At 64.0% G+C, this 16,158-nt stretch overlaps 2 protein-coding genes across 3 annotated transcripts; both read right to left on the minus strand.

Annotated features, from left to right (window-relative positions):
- Positions 1-576: 576 nt before the first annotated feature.
- On the minus strand, positions 577-4,496 carry STAR (steroidogenic acute regulatory protein). 2 transcript variants are annotated; one of them, XM_054175082.1, is made up of 7 exons: positions 4,266-4,496; positions 3,353-3,466; positions 2,923-3,047; positions 2,676-2,834; positions 1,586-1,770; positions 948-1,041; positions 577-856 (listed from the first exon to the last, which is right to left on the minus strand). In XM_054175082.1, exons 1-7 carry the CDS (start codon positions 4,327-4,329, stop codon positions 755-757), a joined length of 843 nt encoding a protein of 280 aa, XP_054031057.1. In that variant the 5' UTR covers positions 4,330-4,496; the 3' UTR covers positions 577-754. The 2 variants fall into 2 exon arrangements, with proteins under 2 accessions (XP_054031057.1, XP_009899954.2); XM_009901652.2 differs by having other exon boundaries at positions 2,920-3,047.
- A 1,711-nt stretch (positions 4,497-6,207) lies between these two features.
- Positions 6,208-15,774, minus strand: LOC104301285 (G protein-coupled receptor kinase 5-like). The gene is made up of 17 exons (XM_054175188.1): positions 15,642-15,774; positions 12,654-12,749; positions 12,436-12,548; positions 11,862-11,939; positions 11,548-11,648; positions 11,381-11,473; positions 11,214-11,277; positions 10,982-11,122; positions 10,716-10,906; positions 10,597-10,634; positions 10,308-10,397; positions 9,992-10,200; positions 9,758-9,895; positions 9,290-9,427; positions 9,059-9,190; positions 7,405-8,955; positions 6,208-6,326 (listed from the first exon to the last, which is right to left on the minus strand). Exons 1-16 carry the CDS (start codon positions 15,691-15,693, stop codon positions 8,836-8,838), a joined length of 1,794 nt encoding a protein of 597 aa, XP_054031163.1. The 5' UTR covers positions 15,694-15,774; the 3' UTR covers positions 6,208-6,326; positions 7,405-8,835.
- Positions 15,775-16,158: the final 384 nt, after the last annotated feature.

The raw sequence follows: 16,158 nt of genomic DNA on the forward strand, positions 1-16,158 counted from the left end.
GGCTGCTGGCCAAGCTCTGGGGTGTTTATTTCCCCACAAACTGGAAACCAGGTGAAAAATAAAGGCTTTAAACTCTTTGACTTTTGGGGTGTTTGGGGTGGTTTTGTGTGTGTGTGTGTGTCTTGTTCTGAAGGAGATTTAAACTCCAAGTAAGCTACAGCAGAGATCTGCTGCTGCTTGCTGCACTGGGCCTCCTGCCAGGGACCAGCCTTCAGTTAATAAATAATTAGTGATAATTGGACAGGAAAAATAAATTAGAGCTGCTTCAAGGAGTGGGGAGGGAGGGGAAAGCATCTTCAGGTAAGTGCTGCATTTGTGTTTTAGGGGAAGGAGGGGACTAAAAGTGGAGCCCAGGTCCTGTGTTTGGCCCCCCTGAGCGGGTGCCAGCCCTCCTGCCTCTCTGCTTAGGTGTCTGGGACCTCCCTAGCAGCTAATTAGCCAAAGCCTTTAATAGCAGAGGCCACTAATTAAGGCTTTAGTTCTTTAATATCCTCCAGTGGAGGGAAAGTTCAGGACTTGCCTCAGCTTTTGGGTGCTGCATGTGCAGGAGGAGCAGCTGCTGGCCCCTGGCCTCCTCCCTCCCTAATGAGAGTCAAGAACTAAAGCTTTACTTACTGAAGCTCTGCGTTAATGAGTGGCATCTGCTCTTCAAGGCCTTGGCTAATTAGCACAGGCTGTAATTAGACTGGGTCTCCATGACATGATTCCCTACCCTGCACCCCTGAGCAGAGCAGGACAGGAGGGGTGGCTGTGGTCAGCGGCTGGCCGCCCGCGCCAGGCGCTTCCGGAGGTGGTTGGCGAAGTCGACCTGCGTCTGGGAGAGGACCTGGTTGATGATGGTCTTGGGCAGCCAGCCCTGCAGAGAAGCAGGCACAGCTCATCAGTGGAGGGTGGCCTCCAATGCAACCCCAGCTTCGTGCTTGGGAAGGTTTGCCTGTGGGACTCACCTTCAGGTCAATGCTGAGGAGCCAGGTCAGCCTGGTTTGCGAGGGGCGGCCGGGCAGCGGGCGCAGGATCATGCAGGTAGGACCATTCTCGGCTCTGGGGGCACAGGAGGAGGGGTTGGGAAACAGCTAATGGACACAGGGTGGGATGGACACAAGCTGGAACCCAGGAAGAGCCACCTCAACGTGAGGAAAAACCTCTTTGGGGCAGGCTGCCCAGAGAGGTTGTGGAATCTCCTCTGGAGACTTTCCAGCCCCCCCTGGATGTGTTCCGTGTGCCCTGCCCCAGGTGATGCTGCTGTGGCAGGGGGGGGTTTGGACTCAAATTCCAGCCCCTGCCAGGTCCCTCAGCTGCTCCTCCCCAGCTCTGTTCTCCAGACCTTTCCCCACGTCCATTGCCCCTCTCTGGACCTGCTCCAGCCTCTCAACATCCTTACAGTGAAGGACCCAAAACTGAACCCAGTCCTTGAGCTGTGCCCTCCGCAGCACCCAGCACAGGAGTACAGTCACTGCCCTACCCCTGCTGCCCTCCTTCAGCCGCTCCTGAGACAAACCCAAGCGCTCTGGGCTCCCCCCACAATTCTGGAGGGTGGCTCTGCCCTTGGTCCCACCCCCCTGGAGCGCCCCCGGCAGGCTGGTACCTCACAAAGCCCTCCTGCTCGGGCATGGCTCCGTACTTGGTGGCCATGCCGGCCAGGACGCAGGTGGAGCCGCGCCGCCGCGCACACCGCACGCTGACGAAGTCCCTGGGGCCAACGATGTTCCCAGGGGCAGCAGCTGCCTTCTCGTGGGTGATGACTGTGTCCTTCCCAATCTTCTGGAGGATCTGGGCAGTTCAGGAGGAAAAGCAGCAGTTGGAAGTGGGGGCTGCAAAGCAAGCTCCAAAGCCAGCTGGGGATGGGCCCCGTGCTCAAAGCGCAGGAGCTTGGCGTTGGGAGAGAGGAACACAGCAAAGCTCTGCTCCATCCCAGGGTGCAGAAGAGGCTTTCATTGGTGAGGAGAGAAGGTATTTGGTGAAGAGAAGAGGCTGCTCTGAATGCTGCTCTCTTCCAGGCCAGCTGTGGGACAGCAACATGCCCTCCCCTGCATGTGGGACACTGCAAAGGTCCAGCAGGAGGGAGCTGCTCCCTCCCAGGAGCATTTGCTACAGAACAAGCAGCAGAGGAACTGCTGCAGCCTCACTACTGCAGACAAGAGGACCAGAGCAAGCCTGGATTCTCCAGGCACAAGGAACAGTGGAGAAAGCCCTGTGCTGCTGTGCTGGGCAAAGGGATTCCTTGTCCTGTGAGGAGCAGCTGAGGGAGCTGGGGTTGTTCAGCCTAGAGAAGAGGAGGCTGAGGGACACCTCATTGCTCTCTACAGCTCCCTGAAAGGAGGCTGGAGCCAGGTGGGGGTTGGGCTCTTCTCTCAAGGCACTAACAAGAGGAAATGGCCTCAAGCTGCACCAGGGGAGGGTTAGGTTGGTGATGAGGAAACATTTCTTTGCTGCCAGAGTGGTCAGGGACTGGCACAGGCTGCCCAGGGAGGTGGTGGAGTCCCCATCCCGGGAGGTGTTCAGGAAATGAGTGGATGTGGCACTCATGGCCTGGTGGTCAGGGAGGTGTTGGAGAGCAGGTTGGACTGGATGAGCTCTGAGGCTTTTCCAACCTTCCTGACGCTGAGACTCCCCTGGCAGCGCCGCGTGAGAGAGCTCCTGGCTGAGCCAGCCCTGCCCTGCGCTTCCCTTCCTACCTTGACTTCCTGGACGTTGGGATTCCAGTCTCCCATCTGCTCCATCCTGTCCACCAGCTCGCTGTACACCGTGTCCAGGGGCTGCTCCACCACCACCTCCAGCCGGAAGACCTTGCCCACGTCGGGCAGCACCTTGCTCAGCACTTTGTCTCCGTTGCGCTGGGGAGGGGAGGGCAGAATGAGCACCACAGACCCCTCCAGGAGGCCAGCAGCAGCCTGCTGCAGGGCAGGGCAGAGCCCCTACCACCTCTGTCTCTGTCTTCCAGTCATCCAGGTCCTCAAGGATTCTGAGTGATTTCTGCAGGGCTTCCTCTCCTTGCTTGATGTAAGACATTTCCATCTCGCTGAAGGGCTTCTCCTCCAGCCTCGAGCCTGCACAGAGGCAGAGGAATGAGCACAGGAACCTGAGGAGCTTTGTCTACATCAGATCCAGCTCTCCATGCCCAAGGGCTGGGGCAGTCATGGGATAGTGTGAGCTGGGAAAGATCAGCCAGTTCCAAACGGCCTGACACGGGCAGGGACCCCCTCCCTCAGACCAGGCTGATGAAGTCAGCTCAGTTCCCTCTCCTCCCCAGTTGTTCAGCCAGCCCCCAGGCTGCCCAGCGGCAGGTCCTGTTCCTGGTCCCTGCTGGCCACCAGCCGGCAATGGGCTGACCCCCCCCGTGCTGGTCACTTACTGAGCAGAGAGCTCCTCCTGCGGACCTGAGTGATCCAGGCGCCGGGGCCGGGGCTGTGGCAGGCGAGTTTGCTCAGCTCCTGGCTGATGGTGACAGCAGCTTGTCTCCTGAGCCCTGCGAGCAGAGACAGCATCAGCCAGCAGCTCCAGGCACTGCCCTGCACTGCCCTCGCCGTGTTTCTTCTGCCAGGTTCAACAGAAGGCATGGAGAGTGTCTCTGTCTGCATCCTCACTGACCCCCAGGGGCACAGAGAGCAGCTGAGTGCCAGGCACAGCCCTGGGCCAGGAGCTGTGCTGCACAAATCACAGAAGGGGTTGGGTTGGAAGGGAGCTCAAAGCTCATCCAGTGCCAACCCCCTGCCATGGGCAGGGACACCTCCCCCCAGCCCAGGTTGCTCAAGGCCTCATCCAGCCTGGCCTTCAACACCTCCAGGGAGGGGACATCCACAACCTCCCTGGCAACCTGTGCCAGTGTCTCCCCCTCCTCACTCTAAAGAATTTCTTCCCCATCTCCAGTCTCACTCTCCCCTCTCCCAGCTCAAAGCCATTGGTCCTCATCCTGGCACTCCCAGCCCTTGTCAGAAGTCCCTCCCCAGTTCTCCTGGAGCCCCTTCAGGTACTGGAAGGCTGCTCTAAGGTGGCCCTGGAGCTTCCTCCAGACTGACCAGCCCCAGCTCTTTCAGCCTGGCCCCACAGGGGAGGTTCTGCAGCCCTCTGCTCATCTTTGTGGCCTCCTCTGGACCCTCTCCATCAGCTCCAGGTCCTTCTTGTGCTGGGAGCTCCATAACTGGGCACAGTGCTGCAGGCGAGGTCTCAGCAGAGCAGAGGGGCAGAATCACTTCCCTCACTGCCAGAGGCTCCTCCTGCACCCTGCCAGCCCAGGGAGAGGAGGTGCCCAGCCCCCAGCCCCTCACCGGTCATGTTGCGCAGGTGCCGGTAGGAGATGGCAGCGCAGAGCTTGGAGGTGGCAGGCAGCATGTCCCCGGCTGGCACAGGCAGGAGGGTTGTCCTGGGAGCCTTCTTCTGCCCTGGGAACCTTCCTCTGCCCCTGCTGCCCAGGCTCTCAGCCTTAAGTAGAGCTGCTGAAGGATGCTGGCTTGTCAGCAGCGAGATAAGAGCTGTCACTCAGCCCGGGGGCGCCGGGGGCCAAGGGCGCTGCCGGCTCCTTGCGCAGCTGCTGCAGCTGCAGACGTGGGCAGGGGGTGGCTGCAGCAGAGGAAGCTGGGGAGGGCCTTTGGAGGGTGTCAGGGAGGGATAGGACTGGGGGGGGAGGGGTGGAACAAAGCTACAAATGGGGAGATTCAGATTGGATGTGAGGAAGAAGTTGTTCCCCAGGAGGGTGGTGAGAGCCTGGCACAGGTTACCCAGGGAGGTGGTGGCAGCCTCCTGCCTGGAGGTGTTTGCAGCCAGGCTGGAGGTGGCTGTGAGCAACCTGCTGTGGTGTGAGGTGTCCCTGGCCATGGCAGGGGTTGGCACTGGATGAGCCTTGAGGTCCCTTCCAACCCTGACAGTTCTGTGATTCTATGCCTGTGCTGCAGCAGGGGGGTGGCAGCAGCAGGGGGGGGTGGCAGCAGCAGGGAGGGTGGCAGCAGCAGGGGGGGTGGCAGCAGCAGGGGAGGTGGCAGCAGCAGGGGGGGTGGCAGCAGCAGGGAGGTGGCAGCAGCAGGGGGGGTGGCAGCAGCAGGGGGGGTGGCAGCAGCAGGGGGGTGGCAGCAGCAGGGAGGTGGCAGCAGCAGGGAGGTGGCAGCAGCAGGGAGGGTGGCAGCAGCAGGGAGGGTGGCAGCAGCAGGGGGGTGGCAGCAGCAGGAGGGTGGCAGCAGCAGGGGGGGTGGCAGCAGCAGGGAGGTGGCAGCAGCAGGGGGGTGGCAGCAGCAGGGGGGTGGCAGCAGCAGGGGGGGGTGGCAGCAGCAGGGAGGTGGCAGCAGCAGGGGGGGTGGCAGCAGCAGGAGGGTGGCAGCAGCAGCAGGGGAGTGGGGGGAGGGGGCTCCTTTCAAGGAGCTGTAAGGAGCAATGAGATCTCCTCTCAACCTCCTCTTTTCTAAACACCCCCAGGCCCCTCAGCTGCTCCTCCCCAGCCCTGTTCTCCAGACCCTTCCCCAGCTTCTCTGGACCTGCTCCAGCCTCTCAATGCCCTTCTCAGAGTGAGGGTCCCAAAACTGCACCCAGTATTTGAGGTGTGCCCTCCCCAATGCCCAGCGCAGGGGCATGACCACCTCCCAGCACCACTGGCACCCATCAGCATGCAGCGGGCACCCAGGATGGCAGGGCAGCCCTGGGGGTGCTCCATTCCACTGCCAGCAGCGTTTTGGGTGGCACAGAGCCCTCTCTTTTACCCTGCAGCCCCAGGTGCTGCCTCAGCTGCTTTTTCACCCCTAAAATCAAGCCCTGAGCCTCTGAGGCCAGAGCTGGGAGCAGCCCCCAGGGGTGCCCACCGTGCCAGGGTGTGTGCCCGGGGCTGGGAGCGGTGGGCACTGGCAGGGCAGCGATAAGGCTCAAGGCTGCGCTGACATCCCCGGGATGAGTTACAGCCCCGCAGCCCAGCACCCAGCCCCCGTGAATCACCAGCTGCTTCCTTTGACGTCAGCCCCTGCCCCCTGCTGTGGGGAGCTTGACCTTCCCTCCCTGCTGTCGCAACAGCTTGGCCGAGGGGGAGGTCAGCTGCTCGTCAGCCTGGCCCCCGGGAGCCCCTCACCTCCCCCTGCCCACCCCCCCTGAACCCCCCAGGAGATGATTCAGCTCCTACCTGCCGCTGCTGCTCCACGGCTTGGCTCCTGCCCGTCACCGGGGCTGCTCCTCTTCGTCCCATGCAGAGGAGGTGCTGGTGGGCCCAGGAGAGCCCCAGGCTGCACCATCCCCTTCCCAAGGTCTGCCAGCAGCTCCCCTGGCCGCCACGCTCCTGCCTGCTGCAGGTGAGTCCTGGGCTCCTGCTGCAGCTCTCCCCAGCGCTGGGCTTCAGCCACCTGCTCCCCAGGCACCTGCACAGGGTGGAGGAGGAAACATCAGGAGGGTTTGACAGCCCTGAGCTGCTGCCTGTGGTGCCCAGGGAGTCAGAACCAGACCCTTGGGCATGGTGCATCAGCCCCAGCCCCTCACAGCCCCCCAGCAGCAGGAGCTGCCTGTACTGGGAGACCCTCCCCCAGCTGCACACCAGCCAGGATCGTTGTTATCCCAAGCAGAGCAGCTGCTCCTGGGCACAAGGACTCAGCCCAAGGACACTCTTGTTTGTGAGAAGAACCAAAACAGCCCCAGCAGAGCCACCCCAGGCTCCAGGCTGGAGGGGTGCAAGCCCCTCTGCACCCCTCCTGAGGGGACACAGGGACAGTCCCCATGGCACACACAGCCAAACACAGCATCATGGAATTTGCTGGGGTGGAAAAGGCCTCCAAGGTCATGGAGCCCAACCCAACCCCACCATGGCCACCAAACCCTGGCCCCAGGTGCCATGGCCACAGGTTCTTGAACACCTCCAGGGATGGGGACTCCACCACCTCCCTGGGCAGCCTGTGCCAGTCCCTGACCACTCTGGCAGCAAAGACATTTTTCCTCCTCTCCAACCTAAGCCTCCCCTGGCACAGTTTCAGGCCATTTCCTCTCCTTCTTTTACCTGAGACCAGGGAGAAGAGGCCAACCCCCACCTCACTGCAGCCTCCTCTCAGGGAGCTGTAGAGAGCAAGGTCTCCCTCAGCCTCCTCTTCTCCAGCCTGAACACCCCCAGGCCCCTCAGCTGCTCCTCCCCAGCCCTGTTCTCTAGGACACACTCCAGGAGCCCCCAGGGTGGCACACAGAGACCTGCAGCCTGCTGGCAAGCTGAGCCACAACAGCAGCCAGAAGCACCAGGAGGGTCTGGCTCACTGGGACCCCACCCAGGACCCTCACCAGCTCCTGATGCCACCTCAGCACATCCTCCAGACACCCTTCAGGGGTCCCAGGCTGCTGCTGTGCCCCTGAGCTGCAGGCTGCATCTGCTGAGCCTGGGAGGGAAAGGATGGCACCGGGCACAGCAGCACAGGCACTGCACAGGCTTGGGAACAGGATTTGGGTCCCAGCACCTACCTCAGGCACTCTCCAGCAGGGAAGGAGGGAGCAGAGCTGGTCAAGCTGGCTGAGTCCATCTGTGCTCCAGCACCATTTGCCTGCCCAGGGCAGGATGAGGCCCCCAGACACAGGCTGGACACAGCTGGACCCTCAGGTGGTGAAGCCGAGCCAGGTCCTGCCAAACTGGGCGTGCTGGGGGCACTGGGGCCAGGGCCACATCCTGCACAGCAGCAAGGCCATACCCAGGCTGGGCATCCAGTGCCCTCCCATCCATATCCCACGGGGGGATTAACACTGGAGGAGGCAAAACAGCCAAGAAAGTCCCCCCCTGATGCCCATAAAATGCCCCCCACATACCCACACAAAGCCACCACAGGGCTCCACTAGCAGCTTGGAGGTTAAAAACTTCCACCCAGGGGCTCAGGACAAATATTTACAGCTCTTTACAAAGGAACAAAACCAGAGCAAATGGAAACCAAACCTGTGGGAGGCAGAGAGTCACCAGGGGCCAAAGGCACAAGCAGGGGGGGCCCTGGGCACCCACAGCACAGCCCCTGGCACACCTGTGTGGTGTTGGCCCTTCCACACCCACCCCATGGGTGCTGTGCCACCCAGCAGCCCCACAGCAAAGACAAGGCACCCCAATGCCACCCTGAGTGGTCCTGTGGGGAGAGAAGGATTCCCCCCAGCCCTCACCCCTCCACACCTCCAGTCCAGAGCCCTCCAGAACATTCCCTTCTCGGAGCCTGCTCCAGGCTGTCCTGGCTGCATCAGGAGGGGAGAAGCTGTGTGCCCCAGCAGGGTGGAGGGTCTGTCAGGGTGACCCTGTCCTTCCCACTGCAGCATGGCCAGGGGGAGCCAGGGTGTCCCCCCCCACACTCCAAGGCTGCCTTTGTTGCTATTTGGAGAGCAGAGATAAATCCACAGCTCCCCTCTCCCCCCTCCATGCCCACAGAGGTCAGGCACCAAGCTTGGTGATAAGATAAAAGCCTCAAAACACAGCAAAAATAGGTCCCTGCCCTGGCCCCTGGCCCTGGCAGCTGTTGGGGGGTGGGGGGCAGGTGTGGTGGTCCCGCAGTGGGAGTCCCCCAGGACCTGGCTGGATGTGAATTGTTTCATTCAGGAAAGCCCTTCAGGATCATGGAGAGCATCAGCCCCGCACCCCCACGGCCACACACTGCTTCAACACCTCCAGGGATGGAGACTCCACCACCTCCCTGGGCAGCCTGTGCCCATCCCTGACCATGGGGATAGGGGAGAAGGTGCTGGGGAGCTGCTAGGTTCGGGTCCCACTGGTCCCCTCCATCACCCCCTGCCCACGTCCGTGCTGGCATCCTGCATCCGTCTGTGCCTGCATCCTGCCTCGCCTCTGCCAGCGACCCCGGCCCCAGAGAACGCTGGGAGGCCATGGGGGGCTGGGGGCTGCCCCCAGGAGGACGAGAGTGGGGGTCAGGACGGTGCTGGTGCTGTGGCAGGGGGTTGGCAGCTGGATTTGGCCGCGGGAGGATGCGAGTTCACGGCGGCCGGGGCACGGGGGGGGATGGTGGTGGTGATGGTGTAGTCAGCTGGCTGTGAGGGACAGACAGACAGACAGCAGGCAGTGAGCCAAAGGGGCCTGGGGGGGAGCCCCAGGGGAAATTCTCCCCCCATAAAATACCTCCCAGCCTCTTACATGGCGTCGGAAGAGCCTCTGCAGGAGGCTGCGCTTGGGGGGCTCAGGCAGCTGCCTCCAGTCCAGGTCTGGGGAGCGAGTCCCGGCAGGTCCGAACACGTTGAGGTCCTTGAAGCACTCAGTCTCGATCATCTGGGGGGGGGGGTGGCACCAGGGGGGTGAGCACAGGCCGGCCCAGCAGCGCTGCAGCAGGGTAGGACCACCCCCTGGAGCTCCAGTGCCCCCCAGTACCTCGTTCTGCCAGGGGATGGAGACACTGCCGGTGGCAAACTTGGCATAGAAGTCGGTGTCGGTTTGGTCCAGGTTGACTCCCTTCACGGTGGAGAACTGCTCGATGTCCAGCACATCCTTGCAGTAAACTGCCCGGGGCTGAGGGGGCAGGGAGCTGTCAGGGCTGGCACATGGAGATCAACCCCCCCCGCAACGCCCACCCCTGCCCAGCCCCTTACACCTGGCACAAAGGAGGGTGCCATGATGCCAGTATCCTGCCCGGGGCTGAGGGGGCAGGGAGCTGTCAGGGCTGGCACATGGAGATCAACCCCCCGCGCAATGCCCACCCCTGCCCAGCCCCTTACACCTGGCACAAAGGAGGGTGTATGATGCCAGTATCCTGCCCGGGGCTGAGGGGGCAGGGAGCTGTCAGGGTTAGGAAACAGGGCTCAAATCCGCCGCAACGCCGACCCCTGCCCAGCCCCTTACATCCGGCACAAAGGAGGGGGTCATGATGCCAGCCTCCAGGCGCTTGAAGTTGATGGTGCTGAAGAAGGGATGCAGCTTCACCTCGGCGGCGCCGCCGGCCCCGCAGCCCAGCCGCTGCTTAGGGTCCTTGGCCAGCAGCTGGGGAGGGCGAGCGGAGGTCACACACCGTGGCCACGCCGCCGGCAGGGGATGGAGCCCAGCGCAGCCCTCCCGGGGGGTGGTTCCTCGGCTCACCAGCTGGCAGAGCGCCCGAGCCTCCTGGCTGAACTTGTCAGAGTAGGACTCCTGCTCCTCCCGCACCCTCTTCTCCACCTCCTCGCGCTTCACCCGCTCCTTGCGGGCGCGGAAGGGCGACTGCCCCTCGATCATTTCGTACACCAGGCAGCCCAGCCCCCACCAGTCGGGGCTGAAGGTGTAGCGCTCGTTGTTGATCACCTCTGGGGCTGCGAGGCACAGCCCCCCCCAGCCCGTCAGCAGCTGGCCGCGCCCCGGCAGGGGCAGCCCCGGGCAGCCCGGCCGCTGCCAATTCCCCCTCCCCCTTCTTGCTCACCCATGTAGCCAACGGTGCCCACGCGGCCACGGATGGTCTCACCCTCAGGGATCTTGATAGCCAGCCCCAGGTCAGAGATCCTGATGTGGCCTGGGGCAGGGAGTGAGTTGAGGGAGTCGTGCCAGGGGAGGTGCCCTTGCCCGATGGGCAGCATCCCGGGGAAGGGTCACCCCCACATCCCTCCACGGCCTCCCCCAAACACAGCCAGAGAGCCCGCAGGAGGCACCAAGAGATCCATCCCCAAAGCCAGCAGCGTGGACAGTGCCAGGCCCAGCAGCCCCCTCCTCACCATCATCATCCAGGAGGATGTTCTCTGGCTTCAGGTCCCTGCAGAGACAGAGAGCGAGCTGAGCACCGAGCGGCCCTGGCCCGGCCGCTGTGCCACGCCCGTGCCCGCGCCGTGCCCACCGGTAGACGATGCCCTCCTGGTGCAGGTGCTGGAGCCCGCAGCAGATCTCGGCGGCGTAGAAGGCCACACGCTCGTCCTCGAAGCCGGGGGTGCCCATGTTGTAGATGTGGAACTTGAGGTCCCCGCCGTTCATGATGGTCAGCACCAGGCACAGCGCATCCTTCGTCTCGTAGGCATACGCCAGGCTCACCTGCGTGCCCACCCTGCCCGTCAGCAGCGGCACCCCCCAGGGCTGCCTGCCCCCCCAGGAGAGCTCAGCACCCACCACGAAGCGGCTGTTGACCTTCTCCAGGATCTGCTTCTCGTTCAGCGCCATCGCCTCCCCCTTCCGCTTCTTGATCCGCTTCTTCTCCAGCTTCTTGCAGGCATACATCTTCCCCGTGGCCCTCACCTGGCAGGCGCACACCTGGGGGTGGGGGGAGAGGGGATATGGCAGTAAAGTGAGCCCCCCACCAGTCCCCCACCACCCCCTCCCTCCCCCCCCCCCCCAGCCCGACCTCTCCGAAGCCTCCCTTGCCCAGGATCCGGTACTGCCGAAACGTGTCCTTGGTGACAGACTGCCTGAAACGCACAGCCCTGGGTATGACGCCCCCCAGAGCCCCTCACGCCCCCTCCCACATCCCCTTGGGCCTCCATCAAGACCCCTTAGGATCCCCCCACTCACCTCTCCAGATACTTCCACTGCAGGAAGCGGTCGAAGTACATACTGTCCCGGTAGGCAGCAAAGGGGTCCCCCCCCAGGTACTGGTGCAGGGAGCTGTGGGGGGCAGAGGGGATGGTTGGCATCACCTGCAGCCCCTCCTGATGCCCACCCACGGGCAGGGCACTCACCACAGACAGCTGCTGAAGAGGTCCTTGCAGGGGCTCTGCTGCAGGTCCTGCAGGCAGCGGCTGGCGTGGGGCTGGCCGACCTCAGGCAGGAATTCCGGGGACTGCCAAGGGGGAGCAGGGGGATGCAGACCCTGCCCTGGCTCCCACATCCCACCCACGATCCCAGCTGGGTGCCACCGGGGTGCCCAGAGATGAGGACACAGCTCTGTGGCCGGCAAGGGACCCCCAACCACATCCCTGCTCCCACCCCATCCCTTGGGGATGGAAGGGGGATGGAAGGGGGATGGAAGGGGGAGAAGCCCCTCGGGCCTCACCTCCTGCTTGAGGAACCGATGGATAATTTCCTCTCCCATCTCCTTCCGCTTCTCATCGGGGGACAGCTCATAGTCTGCCTGGGGTGCCCGGGGAGAAAGGGTGCTGAAGACACAGCTCTGCCCTGTGCTCCCCACTGAGACCCCCCCGCTGCCCCAGCCACAGGCTGAGGGACTGTCTGTACCCATGCCACTGGCAGTGCCCACACTGGAAGCTCACACTGCAGACCTGCCACAGGACCCAGCAGAAGTAAGGCCACCAGCCCCAGCCTGGACAGTGCCCAGCACCCTGGGATGATGTCCCCAGCAGAGCCACAGGACAGGTTGGGAGGGACCTCAAAGTTCATCCAGTTCCAACCCCTGCCATGGGCAGGGACACCTCCCACCAGCCCAGGTTGCTCAAGACCTCATCCAGCCTGGCCGTGAACACCTCCACAGCCTCCCTGGGCAACCTGTGCCAGTGTCTCCCCACCCTCACTCTCAAGAATGTCTCCCTGATTTCTGGTCGCAATCTCCCCTCTCCCAGCTCAGCTCAGGTCCCCCTCCTTCCCGCACCGCACCCCCGGGGGTCCCTCACCACGGCGTCCAGGAAGCGGATGCAGCGCAGCAGCTCCGGCCGCGTCTCGCAGAACTGCCGGAAGAGCAGGCGGCCGATGGGCTGCTTCTGGCACAGGCTGCCGTAGTCCTGCTCTGCAAGGGAAGGGGGATGTGCCACGGGACGTGCCAGGCACTGGCGAGCAGGGTGCCCCCCTCTCGGGCTGGTCCCGCCGGTGCCCGGTGCCCTCCCCGGCTCACCCAGCCCCTTGCGCAGCTCCTCGCACTGGCTGATGTGTGGGAACCGCAGGATCTCCCTCCACTTCTTGCTCCTGCCCTTCCTCTTGCCTCCACCTCCTGCAGCACGGGAACGAGGGAGAAGAGGTCACGCCGGCAGGGTGGGCATCGCTGTGATGGAAGGGAACAGGGTCCCTCTGCCCAGTCCTGCAGAGCCACCCGGTTTGGGGTTTCTGCCCATCCCATCACTGCCGCTCCCCAAAACCCACGGCTCAGGCACACACCTGCACGCTGGCAGCACTGGGGCCATGAGGGGGGAAACACATCCTCAGCCCTGGAGAGGGCTCTGACCCCTGAGGGGACCCTCATCCTGGACAGTCGAGGGGATCCCCACCCAGTCACAGCTCCCAGACCCCCTCTGGAGCAGGAACATCGCGGGGCAGGTGCAGGCTTCCTCCCCAAAGCTGCAGTCTCACGTTGCTCCATCCCATAAACGTCTGGGGTCCCTATTGTCCACCAAGCCACTTGCCCAGCGCTGGGGGGGTGCAGCAGCCCAGCCTCTGCCTCCTCGGGGATGGGGACTCTTGGGGGATCAGGGGACAAGGACGAGGACCCTCTGGGGATGAGGAGGGGGCAATGAGATGGTCCCCGGGCGGCAGCCGCTCCTCTCGGGCCGGCGGGCGGATGCTTGGCGCCTGAAGTCATCCCTGCAGGGACCTGACATCAGCGCGGCTCTGAGCTGGGGGCCGGCCAGCACCGCCCGCCGCCAGCCCCGGTGACGCCGATTCGAGCCCGCGGGACGCCACGGTGCTGGGCTCCGGCGCTTGGGCCGGGCAGAGCTTCCTGCCGTCACCGGGCTGCTTCCTCCGGCAGGAATTGCCCCGCGCCAGCCGGCGGAGCAGCCCCGGCGCCGAGGGGTTGTGGGTCCCCGGGCACCTTGGCACTGGTGGCATAGGGTCCTGAGCACTTGGTGTCCGAAGAAGAGGATCAGCTGCTTTCCTTGCCCGGGCTGGAGGACCCCTAAAGGGCTGGCAAAGGGGTGATGCCCTGGCAAGGACCTCCTGCCCACACCAGGAGCCATCCCACACGGGTAGCCCAGGCAGGTTTGACCTCACAGGGATGCTCTGAGGCCATGGCTCCAGGGCCAACCTTGGCAGCATGATGCCCATGTATTTCCCTGCTTCTTCCATGGAATCTGCAGGTACCAGTCCTCAGCACCCTGCACCCCCTGCCTTCCCCAGACCAGTCCCCAGTGCAGTATGCCAGGGGGAGCAGGTGAGGGCTCCATGGACGAAGCTGCACCAAAACCAACTGCAGCAACCAGAAAGCCTTCAGAGAGCAGCTTCCCCCCGACCACCTTTGTGGGGTAAAGCTCTCACGAGTCCAAAGCAAGGGGCCCTGCAGTGGAGGTGCAGGAGACAGAAGCAGCAGCTCAAGCTCAAGCCATGGAGACCCCAAACATGCAACCCAGCCTGGTGCTGGCACCCAAAAACCTCAAGTCAAAACATGGCTGTGAGACTGCCCGTCTCACAGGGGCTGCCAGTGCTGCCAAAAGCACCAGGGGTGCAGAGCCACCTGCCCAGGCCACCCTGAGGAGGGGCCAGATGCAGTCACAGGTGGCAGTGGTGATGGCAGCTCCTGGGCACCGGGGCTGGACCTCGCCGAGCCCCCCATACCTTCCAGCATGAGGTCAGCCCACGACCCCCAAGCGTGGAGACCTCCCCTAGCCGTGGCCAGTGTGGGTCTCAGTGTCTCCAGTCCTTCCCCTGCCACTGGAGAGGGAAGTGACCACCCAGCTGGACCCAGCCCTCATCCCACTTTGCTTCCCGGTCCTGTCTCGCTTGGCTTCCCTGCTTCCGGCACCTCGCAGCCGTCACGCACCGACATTAACCCATTTGGCACCCGCGGCGCAGAGCCCCCCCGAGCCTCCAAGGCCAAAGCCTCCTTCCCCAGCTGCAGCTCGGACCAGGTTCTGCCCCACATGGACCATCCTGCATCCCATGAGAGAGGAGCAGGGTCCAGCCCCGAGCAGGGAGCGTTGGTGGGCGCTGATTCCAAGCTCCCAACGCCAAACCCCTCCCCGCTTGCGAGGGCACCGGCTTCCAACCCATCCCTGTGGCACCTCCAGCGCTGGAAGCGACCACGAGGTGGGCAAAGAAACCTTTAGAGGAGGGATTTGCAAGCGAGCCACGGGGCTCAGCCCCACGCCTCGGCCGCAGAGCTGTGCCGGGCCGGTGGCTCCGTCGGTCACAATGGTTTAGCGAAGGCTTTCCGAAGGAAACCAAAAGCAAACAAAGGCGCCCGCGCCCCCCGGGAGACCATGCCAAGCCCTGCGTTTGGCAGGGTGGGGACACCCGCAGCCTTTTGCCCCCCAGACCTTGGCCTAGCTGCCAGCAGGGCTGCGAGTGGGGCGGTGGCAGCACCGGCACCACCCTGGCTCCGTTGGCACACCGGCAAGGCCATGTTTTTTCCTGGCACAGCCTACTTCGCTCGGGCCTGCACCGAGCCGCCCTGGCACCGGCAAAGTTTTGCTCCGTCCGTGCCAGACATGTCCTGTTGGCACGGACAGACAGACGGACAGGGCAGCTCTCGGCTGACCCACGTCCCAAACGCAGGGCACTTGGGCACAAGTGCTGCTGGGGAATTGGCACCTAAACCACTTTCTGAATTCCCTGTCTCAAGGCCCTGGGTCGGGGGTGGGGGTAGGACAGACAGACGGACGCGTCCCTCAGCACCAGGCACAGCACCGGGCAGTCATGCCCTCCTGGGAGCTCTGAGATGCCAAGCAGGACAGTGCCAAGCAAGACGGTGCCAACCAGGACAGTGCCAAGCAGGATGAGCCCACCCGGCCACCGACCACCCCAGACGAAGGGGTCCCGGAGCGCCCGCGGCGGGGGGTGCCCCGTGTTAAGGGTGCCCCGTTGGGAGGGGGCTGCAGGAAGAGTGCGCCGGGAGGGGAGAGGAGCATGCAGCGTGGGAACGGGGACCGGGACGGGACGGGGATCGCGGTACCTTCGCGGGCCTTCAGCAGGACGGTGTTGGCCACGATGTTCTCCAGCTCCATGGCGGGCAGGGGAGGGGGGGTGCAGCGGACACCATCCCCGACCCGGCCGCTCGGGGCGGTCCCGGCACCTCCCGCCGCCACCGGCCGCCTCCGGGGCTGCGTCACCGCCGTGACGTCACGGGCCGCCCCCTGCCGTCACGGGATTATGTAAGGGCAGCGCCGGGCACCGGGCAGCCCCCCGCCCCGCTTCGGGGGTACCCACGTTCCGCGGGCTGGGGCTCCTCCAGCCCCGCTTGGGAGCCGGGCGGCAGCAGCTCCTGGAGCCCCTCCATGGGGTGGGTGCACCGATCTCCGGACCCCCAGCAGCAGCTTGCAGCAGAGCAGCCCTTCCTCCTCGGACCCTCTTCCACCTCCTCAGTCCACCCAGCGCAACACAGATGAGAGCCCCATCCCACCTGCGCTGCAGAGCTGGCCCCCAGGAACCAGACCCATCCCTGCAGGCATCACCACCCCAAACCACCCTGC

The sequence above is a fragment of the Dryobates pubescens genome, chromosome 31 (genome assembly GCF_014839835.1).
Source record: "Dryobates pubescens isolate bDryPub1 chromosome 31, bDryPub1.pri, whole genome shotgun sequence".
NCBI lineage: Eukaryota > Metazoa > Chordata > Aves > Piciformes > Picidae > Dryobates > Dryobates pubescens.

Coding starts and splice junctions, on each gene's coding strand:
- STAR (XM_009901652.2), bottom strand. CDS start 4,329: ATGCTGCCTGCCACCTCCAAGCTCTGCGCTGCCATCTCCTACCGGCAC. Junction 2,835..2,919: donor GGAAGACAGAGACAGAGGTG/GTAGGGGCTCTG, acceptor TCCCCTCCCCAG/CGCAACGGAGACAAAGTGCT. Junction 1,042..1,585: donor GAGCAGGAGGGCTTTGTGAG/GTACCAGCCTGC, acceptor CTGTGCCCCCAG/AGCCGAGAATGGTCCTACCT.
- LOC104301285 (XM_054175188.1), bottom strand. CDS start 15,693: ATGGAGCTGGAGAACATCGTGGCCAACACCGTCCTGCTGAAGGCCCGC. Junction 10,201..10,307: donor GGGCACCGTTGGCTACATGG/GTGAGCAAGAAG, acceptor TGTGCCTCGCAG/CCCCAGAGGTGATCAACAAC. Junction 9,428..9,757: donor CCCCCTCCTTTGTGCCGGAT/GTAAGGGGCTGG, acceptor CTGCCCCCTCAG/CCCCGGGCAGTTTACTGCAA.